The following is a 10,080-nucleotide window of genomic DNA, read 5'->3' on the forward strand; positions in this document are numbered from 1 at the left end:
TAGTTTTCAGAACAGCTTTATTTTGAGACCATCGTGTTCAATACTTCTGACCAGTACATCAGGACTGCCCTACTGCAAACGGTAGGCAGTGGCACCAGCTGTTCCATCTACAGTATGGGCTCAGCCGCAGGATCTGTTTCCTACACACTAGTATAGTTGTACCAGCTGATTTTTGCATATTAGTGAGAACAGAGGGAAATACAAGGACCTTAACGGTCAGCAATTAAATAAGGTTACTTCATATATACAGAAATTCTTACATAGTTCTGCTCAAAACGTAAAAAGGTTAGAAGTTATTGCAGATTGTGGATGCAGTGCTGTTAGACAGATAGTTTTAGGCCTAAAACAACTGAAATTACTACTTGACTCTGTGGTAACTGTCATATCCCCAGCAGGACTAAGATGATTCTTACCAAAGGATACAAGTCAAACACTCTGATTTATCTCTATGCATGAAAAAAGTGTTTTCATATCAAATCTAACAAAAGCAGTTTTTGACCTCAGCCTTCAGAGGATACAGCACCGCACTGTTCTCATGTTGGCTGTAGATGGTCTGTGTCAACTCAAAGCAGAGGGCACCAGAGGACTGTTTTTGAGGGTAACACTAGTAGAGTTTAAAGGGCTTGGTTGAAGTTACCCAGAGGGCAGGTCACCTGCAGCGTCACTATCATCAGAGCCCCTCATTGCACCAACATCCTGTAGACCGACCAATGACATGTCTGGTTGAATGTCCTCTTCATCTGACTGCACCAGAGGCTCATCACTCTCCTCACTGGCTGCTTCATCCTCTTGCTCCCATGCTGCCTCCTGGTTGGATGGTTGGTTGTTTGTGGGAGTGGTTTGGATTATATGGCTTCTCATAGATTCAGAAGAGCACGACTCAAGGTCTGGACCTGTAAAAGAAGACAACATTTTTTTGGAAGGCCATTGATTTCCACTCCTATCTAGAGGCACACATGATAATTGCAGAACCATTTCGTGCAGTTTTCATTGTACTAATTGATCCTTTTATAATTAAAGCCCCATCAAGATTTATGTTAAAATATGTAAAATAAATAAATTACTGTGGCTGACGGACACAGCCAAGAATCTATTAGCTAAAGAGCTAATGACCGGGTCCTGGAGACTGTTTTTAAAAGGAAAATGTTTCTAAACTTCAAAGTCATGTACTTATGTGATCTGGATGGACTTGAATATGCAAAGCGGGACAAATTCCTTTTGAGAGTGTTGTTAGTGGGGTGTAAAAAGGCTCTGACCAGAAAATGGCTTAAGAAAAACAAACCAACAATAAATGAGTGGCTTGATGTCATCTACAATATACGTATAGGTTATGGAGAGAATTACATTTAAACTAAGGAACCAAACTGATATTTTTGAAGAGAACTGGTCAAAATGGCTCAGCTTTGTGTTAACTGTAAGACCTGATTTTATATAGACGCAAAGATAAGATGTAACCCTTTATTAAGATTTAACTTTTTTCCCTATTTTCGAGCAGCATCTTTATATTTTTATGTATGATGTGCTTATGTTGACTCTGCTGTTTTTCTTAATGCACAACCCTCCCCTCGTGTTATGTTTATGTTATGTTGTGTGTTTTTGTGCCCAACTGGCACATACGTGTATGTTACTAAGAAAAAACGAATAGAATGTACATAAAAAATAAAAAATAAAGAGCTAATGACCAAAATGAGCTACATGGTTACCCACTCCCTTGACCACTAACACAAACACAAATACATGCTGATGTTGCACCAGGTCTACACATTTAACTTGGCCAAAAAAATGTATATTCATTGATTCGGATTTTCAGCAAGAGGGCAAAACAAAATGATGGATCTAGCTTTAAATACGTTGACAGCAAACTATGTCTTACTATATAATAAATGCAGGTCTTTAATTTTCTTCTGAGTTGGTGTTACCTGAGGTCAGAGATGATCCTGTACTGATGTCATCACCAGTGGAGTTGAGGAAGTCATCAAAGGCCTCCTGGTCTGAGGTGTTAGTTACCGTCATCTGATCCAGAATGAGTACATCGGCTTCTGTTGGCTCTGCAAACATGCACACATCATAAAGCTTTAATATAACTTTACTTTATAATCATATTTGGTTTTAATCATTAGATCAGACAGACAGACAGACAGACAGACATATAGATGTGGATAATTGTATTGTCACATTTATAAACACTGGTGTGAAAACGGTTAGAATATCCCTATAACTTTAACTAAATCTCTATTCCTACAGGTGATGTTATTAGCTAATAAAAAGGTTTTATGTTACAGTAAGAGTGACTTACCTCTGTGCTGTAGGTATCCAGTGGACAGGTACTGCTCAATGTCTTGGTTAAAGGCTTCTTCATACACTTTCTGTCGTTCTTTCAGTTTCTGCTGCATGGCCTGCTCCAGCTCTGCTGCCTTCAGAGCATGCTCGGAATTCAGTTCCACTACACACACAGGAAAAGTCATTTTTACAATTTCTTCTCATCTCTATGGTGTTTCACATCATACTATTAACAGCAGGATTAGTCAGTGTGTCAGTCGGTCGTTATTTTACACAATCAACAGGCTTATCTATATTTAGAAAATGAAGGCCAATATTCCAGTCACTTATAGCCAAGCTTGTCACAGACGCAGGACATGGAAATAGAATTGCAGAAATACACTTCATATATTTAATAATAACTCCAGGAGGGAAAAATGTTTCACCTTGGTGATGTGGGTTTGGATAACTTTGTTTCCAAATGAAAAGTAATGTGTTTATTCAGGTTCCTTTTGTCTAATGTTACATGCCATACCATTCATAAATGTAATAACAATAACAGAGACATTATAAAAGAGGCAAATATAAATAGTAATACAGCACTGCAGAAAGGTTGAAATGTAGTTATTATTGTGTTGTAATGAAAGCAGTAATGCCTGATGACAGTACAGCAGCTCACCTTCCAGCACCTCCAGCTCCTTCCTGTCACAAAACAAACATCACACAAGTTACTATTATGGTCTTCTACAATTAAAAGATGTGCGGTTTTGTTTTGACTGATATTTCATGTCTTGTCTCATTTAATATGACTGAATTGACCTATTCAGTTATTTCAGGCGGAAATTTAAAAAGTATGCATAAGCTCAGGGCCGGACATTTTTTTAAAAGTCAGTAACTGAGGTACAGTTCTAACATTTTTTTTTTCCATTTTTATCATTATCATCATTTTCTATTTAGATAAACCAGGTCAAATATCAATCTGCTGGACAATATTACCGTATGAGTAGAATATAAAATGACTCATTCAGGCCATGAATGATTCAAGTAGTAACAAACAAAACCTGACTCAGCAATTGAGTCAACAATTCAACTGGTACTCAAAAAGCCTCAAAGTACCTCTCACATTTAAAAATTGATAATTAAAAGTTACCCAAATTCAGCCTCAGAGGACACAAGTGTAGAATAAGTGATATGCATCTCATACCTCTTCTTTTTTTTATACACTTCTAGCTGGTTGATGTGATGTTGTTTGGATGTCTGTTGTTCACACTGACTGCACAGAGTCTCCAGGTACACCAGTCTGCTCTCCATCTCCTCAAAGTCACCTTCCAGATGAGCTGCACACACACATAAACATATTAAACACAGTGAGGTCCTACTTCACATCTTCTATGTTCATGTCAGGTTTTACACAATTACCAAAAGAATATGTGTACTACATAAATATTCACAAATATGTATTTCCGGATGATCACCCACTGCCTTATCTCAGCAATATTTTGTGTGTATAGCATTCTGAAAGAACATCCAACAGTAATGCTGGCCTCACAAGGGCCCTCATTTATCAAACGAGCGTACGACAGAAAGTAAGCGTAAAGTGAGCGTACGATCATTTCTACAAAGCTCGTGATTTGTAAATGTGGACGTGAGTGGAGGGTACGGTCAGATCTCACATACTCAAAGTGGGTGAGTCATGAAATGAAGTGCCCTCTCCTTCTTTCTATTTATCTTCACTTTTTCCTTCAATCAAAACCACAATATGCTGATATATGCTGTTACGTAACAAGCTTATGAACATGTTGGTCAAGCCTACATTTTACTTACAACTTATAAATTGAACTTTAAGTTGAGTTATGCATTCAGAGTTAGCTAACACAGCCTTAAACTAATTGAAACAGATTTTTTTGTTTCTCTCTCTTTTATGCAGATTTGAAATTGTGTTACCTCATGTGTCATGTGTAGTTTGATTGTGGTTTATGTGAATTTTATTTTTATTTGTAGAGGGTGGAGAGTGGCTGTGTGGCTCCCTGTGTGTAACGCCTGTGTTTTTTCCTTTTCTGTGAACAATAAACCCCACAGATACTGAACTACTTCTGACTTATTTCTACACAACACAACGCAGAGTGTGAGAGCAGAAAGCCTTCTGCTACACATAGTTGTAATGTAATAATGAGGTTTACATATCTTATAAGTACATCAAGCACAAGGTTAAGTGCTTTAGTAAGTCTTTAAAAGCACAAAAAAATGACTTTGACGTGCAAAGAGTCTGCAGGACTGTCGGAGAATAAAACTCTCGCATTATGTAAATAAAGTTATATAATTTCACAATAATTCAATTGTAAATTATTCCGTAAAGTGTTGGTTCATCCATATATTTTACACAATTTATGTCATGTTCTTATACATTTACATTTAAACACCCTATCCCCAAGTACAGGATCTGATTACTGTGAAGAACTAGTTAAACTATACAGGCAGCATATACTTCCCCAGTCAGAAACACAGGCAGCAGCACGTATCTCTGCATGTCTGGCCGACATCTCCCATTGGATGTCCTCACACCACCTCAAACTCAACCTAGATGCGACCGAGCTACTTTACCTCCCAGGAAAGGCCTCTCCCACCACTGACCTCCACATCACTGTCCAGAACACAGTGGCTGCCTCCACCGAGACAGCTAAAAACCTCGACAACCAACTGTCCCTCACTGCAAACATTACCGCTACCACCAGATCTAGCAGATTCTTGCTGCATAACATCAGGAGAAAATACCTGTTTCTCACTCAGAAGGCAGCTCAGGTCCTGGTCATCTCACGCCTGGAATACTGCAACTCCCTCATGGCAGGTCTGACTGCCAAAGCCATCTGACCTCTGCAACTCATCCAGAATGCAGCTGCTTGATTGATCTTCAATCTTTCCAAATTTTCCCACACACAACACCCCTCCTCCGCTCCCTCCACTGGTTACCAGTGGCTGCATGGATACGCTTCAAGACTCTAACACTGACCTACTCCGCTGCTAATGGTTCATGCCCAGCTTACATCCAGGACCTTGTCAAACCCTACACTCCTGCCTGTCCTCTCCGACCTGCATCATCCAAACAGTTGGTGACTCCCACCCTGCGTTGGTCAACTTGCTCAAAACCACTTCCAGACTTTTCTCTGTCCTGGCTTCAAAATGGTGGAACGAGCTCCCCACCGACATCAGGACCTCAGACAGCCTAGCTATCTTCCACTGCAGGCTGAAGACCTGCCTCTTTCAATAATACCTCGTTTAGTTCATGGTCGCTAATAAAAATTTTAAAAAACCTCTTCTTCCTTTGCTGCTTTTCTTTGCGTTACACTTATATAGCACTCCTGTAGCAGTTTTACAGTTGGCTCTTAAAAGTTATGCACTTAATTGGCTCACATTATCTAAGGCTAGTACCATCAGGTTGAATGCACTTATTGTAAGTCGCTTTGGACAAAAGCGTCAGCTAAATGACATGTATTGTACCGTAATGTAATGAGCTCCAATGTTTGTTGTTGTTATTGGTGGTGAGTGGTTTCACTGGACAGGAATGTAACAGACCTCATACCTATGTTAGCAGTGATGGCGTCTAGTTCACTGATGAAGGTCGGCAAGCTCTGCAATTGTTCCTGTAGTTGTGTCAGAGCTGCTCTTCTTCTCTCCCAGTGTGCTGACAGCATCACGATGTCCCCATCTACTGCCTAACACACACACACACACACACACACACACACACACACACACACACACACACACACACAGTCTTTTTCTTAAAGAGTTACTTAAACAGCATAATCATTTTTTTCCAAAAAAGGTGGCAATTAATTCAATAGTTGATAATTAACTGATTTTTAGAAGCAACAGTTTTGATAATCAGTTAACCATATGAGTAACTGTTCAAGCAAAACTGCTAGCTGGTGACGTCTTCATGTCTTCTTCTTGTCTGACAACAGTCCAAATATATTCTATTTACAATGATATAATACAGAGAAAAGCAGCACATCCTCAAAAACAAGAGAACAGTCAGTAGATTGCCTGAATAGTTACTAGATGGTAAATTGCTTATCGAAACTGAAGCTAAAAATGTCTGCAGAGTGACCACCTTTCAGCCCTGGGTAATTCTGTTTAAAAAAAAATTTATTTTGTGAATCAGTAATGGCGTCTTAAGAAATGATGTTTTTCCTACCTCTGCTGTCTGAGCACAGTCTTTGGTTCTTTTATGGAGCAAAAACCAACTCTCCTCATACCTAAAGAAACACATTATATATACATAAACACACCCTCTATTTACATCAAATGTGTTTGCATTTGTGTGTGTGTGTGTTTGGGTGGCATTTTATGAACGCCTTAACTAAATATGCGTGCGTACAGGCACGTGTATTGTGAGTAGAGCAGATAATGAAGGGATGACGGGTGACAAGTCATGCCGCGTGTGAACGTGGCGGAGGCCTGTGCACACACTAGTCTCAATGTCTTAACGCGTGTCACTATTGTCCTAAAGCCAACGCTTCAGACGCCTTAACGTGTCACTTGTAGACTGAAACAGCCTCAACTGTCTCATCGGTCTCTCTTGGTGATACATGAACTGCTTGAATTGTGAAGCGAAGCAGCTGTTAAACTCAAAATTCGTCATCATAAAGTAATAATTATTTGTACATTGAGACGATTGTGCGTCAGGCGCCCGCTCCTTTCGCACGTGGCAGAATGACCCTCGCTATTTGATTTCCACAAACACTCTCCACAGACTGTGCCTGTACGCTCATGTAGAATTGTACTTAACAGTCACGTGGGTCTTCATGTCGCGTATTTGCGCAACAACACGTGTGCAGGGTCTGCGTGACGCTCGTCTGTCCATTGAAAGTGAATTAATTTACACGCGCACGTTAGAGGTTCGATGTCATTGCATAGATGCTGTACACGCGTTTTAGTATAGTTCGCTGGCATAAAATGCCCCTCATAGTGTGTGTGTGTGTGTGTGTGTTCAGAGACCTGCTGAGGATGTCCAGTCCTGCACTGAAATGAGGAAGACTTTCTTCAAACCTGAATGACAAACAGAATGACACGAAGCAGAATAATGACTGAACAGTGAGTTAAGGAGGAATCACATCTTTCTCTGGAAGCCCTGGGGCAGAGACAAAACTCAGCACTTCTCCAGGAAAGAGATGGTCTGCCCACCATCCCACCCCTGACGTCTGGTCAGAGTGGAGGTGGCTGCTCAGACTGGTGGCTATGAAGAGTGAGCACCAGCAGTGAATGAAGCTGTTACCAGACAGACATGCTGCTGCTGTGGTCACCAAAATAAAACCTCAGGTGGAATTCAGGTACGATTGTAATGTTAAAATATTGTTTGATAACCCTGGATTTAGTTGTTATAAAATAGTGAGTAAATGGTCAACGTAAATACCGTAATACCACCCGTTTCCATAAGACATGATACAGTATTTTGCTTTGTGTGTTTGCTTTGTTTCTACTGCCTAACACACACACACACACACACACACACACACACACACACACACACACACACACAGTTTTCTGCTCACCTGGACCTCCTCCTGATTTTGGTGTCTTTTGATTTGTCTCCAAGGGTCTTGAAGCTGGAAGAGCAAAGGGAGAGAGTTCAGTTAAGGGGGTAGAACAAATGCATAAAGGAAATTAGTACTTTACAGTATGGGTCTCATTCACTACGCCCACACAGATGTCAGCCTGCTACCATGCAAGCTCCAGCATAACTAATAACTAGAGTGCAGTAAGATAACACTCAAACTTGATTTATATACTGTAGCAAGTATACGAACAAGTCAAATGCACTGCAACTTGCTTTACAAGAAAATGACAAAATCAGGATGTAAAAATTAAAAATATATATATATAGAATACCTTTAATGGTCAAGAGTAACATGTTGATAAAACAAAAGAGAAGAATAAAAAATGAAGATGATAATAAGCCATAAAGTTAGGAAGACTAAATAGATGGGTTTATGTTTATAAATATAAATATTTCAGATGCTCTGCAGGGCTATTCCTGCTGACAGCAGGATCACCAAATGTTTTTGTTCTGCTCTGTGGAACAGCTACAGAGCAGAAACACACTCCTGGTTCATAGACCGTTACAATGTGGCTGTGATCCAACACAACCTTCCAGGTAAACTGATTAAATATATACTGCATATAAATACGCAGAGAAGCTTGTAAAGTGCTTTTACAGTCCACACTGTTTAAACTGTGATGTTTAAACTCCATAGTTCAATTTGTTTTTAAAGTTTTTCTCAGTTTTTTACTGGCCAGCCAAATGGGTTATAGGTAGATAAGGGATATGACACTTATTTCTACATGTATTGATAATGCACATTTTTATGCTCAAAAATCATGATGATTTATTTTACCTTTGACCCCAAAAATGTAGTTACTGCACTCCGATTTTGCTGTAAAAGGTTCCAAAAAGTAATGCAAAACCAGACTGCAGTAACTACAATGTTGTTGTCTTCTTTCAGCTTTTATATTTTGTTTTCAGGGAATAAACATTTTCAATTTGATTTTGTTAGAAGTGTATTTTAAAGTGTTTAACAACTCTATTCAAAGATTTGCATATAATAAACTTAATATTTTAAAGTAATGTTACATTTTAGTCGTGATATAATTCTATCTCACTTAATCACTATCTAGATAATAATTTCCCTATCAAACAAACTTATAATTTCTATTATTCTTGTCTTCACTATTCAACACAATGAAGAAATACAAAGCTACACTGTAACACAGTCTGAGCAGACGGTCTGCTTTGGTTTTGAGTTAGATTCTGTAGTGACTGCAATTTTTGTATCATTATTTCTCTGAAACAAACAACAAAAATGATGTTGAACTTTGTCACAAGATAAAACAGACATTATGGAGTTCATTTTAAGTTATAACTCAATTTTGGCCAAAAATGTAGCTACTGCAGTTATGCATTGTAGGGCAGTGTAGTTGCATGCAGAGAGATATTATTATATGCTTATCTGTATGTCCATGTGTTCACATTGTCCTCGGAGTGTAATGCGTGTTAAAAAAAAAATCATCACATGATCGTCAGCTGAGAGCAATAACGTTTTCCAGGAAAAGCTCGGACCGACCGAGCTGGTTAGGACGATGACAAACCCAAACTCAACGTGGTCCATTTGAAGATGGCACTGACGTTAAATGTACTAACACCTGGTTACAAATCAGATGATGAGGTGTGCGCCATAAAACAGCGTTACAGCCTCCAACGGGGACGGTACAGCAGCACTGTGGGCTGTCGCTGGATAACAGTTTGTAGCCACTATAGACGCTAATCAGAGCTTAATCATTGAGTGTACATGTTATTCTCTATGACAAGGTCTACCACACAATTTAAAGTGTAGGATTTAAAGAGCTAATCAGAGCTAACGTTAGCTGAAGCAGAGGTGAACCTTAAATCAGAAAGCAAACTAACCCTGTTGTGAAATCCTGCTGCACCATGTGAAGTCTTTCTCTGAAGTTTTCAAACATGATTCCTCCCAGTTCCAGATTTCTGATTTGATCTTTCTTGTCTAAAATCAGCAGCTTTAACAGGCTCTGGTGCCCTGGACAGCTAGCTGTGTAGCTGCTCTCTAACTCTACTAGTCGGTCTGTCTTCCTGGTCCTGTCGGTTTCTTTTTACTGACGTCAAGTGCGCCGTCGTCGTTGCGCGTATATTCGTGTAATTAAGGTACCGGTGATTGGCCCTACCAAGATTAGTGCTGGGAATTTGGTCTCTTTTTAGTGATCCGGATCATTTTTTTCAGCTCACCAAGAAGAGCTGGTATTTTCGGC

At 39.5% G+C, this 10,080-nt stretch overlaps 1 protein-coding gene across 1 annotated transcript; it reads right to left on the reverse strand.

Annotated features, from left to right (window-relative positions):
* Positions 1-9,925, reverse strand: LOC131976828 (dysbindin-A-like). The gene is made up of 10 exons (XM_059339997.1): positions 9,722-9,925; positions 7,812-7,865; positions 7,258-7,308; positions 6,455-6,515; positions 5,837-5,969; positions 3,464-3,596; positions 2,939-2,961; positions 2,297-2,443; positions 1,920-2,048; positions 1-893 (listed from the first exon to the last, which is right to left on the reverse strand). Exons 1-10 carry the CDS (start codon positions 9,775-9,777, stop codon positions 634-636), a joined length of 1,047 nt encoding a protein of 348 aa, XP_059195980.1. The 5' UTR covers positions 9,778-9,925; the 3' UTR covers positions 1-633.
* Between the last annotated feature and the right edge of the window lie 155 nt (positions 9,926-10,080).

This window comes from Centropristis striata, chromosome 8 (genome assembly GCF_030273125.1).
Source record: "Centropristis striata isolate RG_2023a ecotype Rhode Island chromosome 8, C.striata_1.0, whole genome shotgun sequence".
NCBI classification, from domain to species: domain Eukaryota; kingdom Metazoa; phylum Chordata; class Actinopteri; order Perciformes; family Serranidae; genus Centropristis; species Centropristis striata.

Coding starts and splice junctions, on each gene's coding strand:
- LOC131976828 (XM_059339997.1), bottom strand. CDS start 9,777: ATGTTTGAAAACTTCAGAGAAAGACTTCACATGGTGCAGCAGGATTTC. Junction 5,970..6,454: donor ACTGTGCTCAGACAGCAGAG/GTAGGAAAAACA, acceptor TGTGTGTGTTAG/GCAGTAGATGGGGACATCGT. Junction 3,597..5,836: donor CGCCATCACTGCTAACATAG/GTATGAGGTCTG, acceptor GTGTGTGTGCAG/CTCATCTGGAAGGTGACTTT.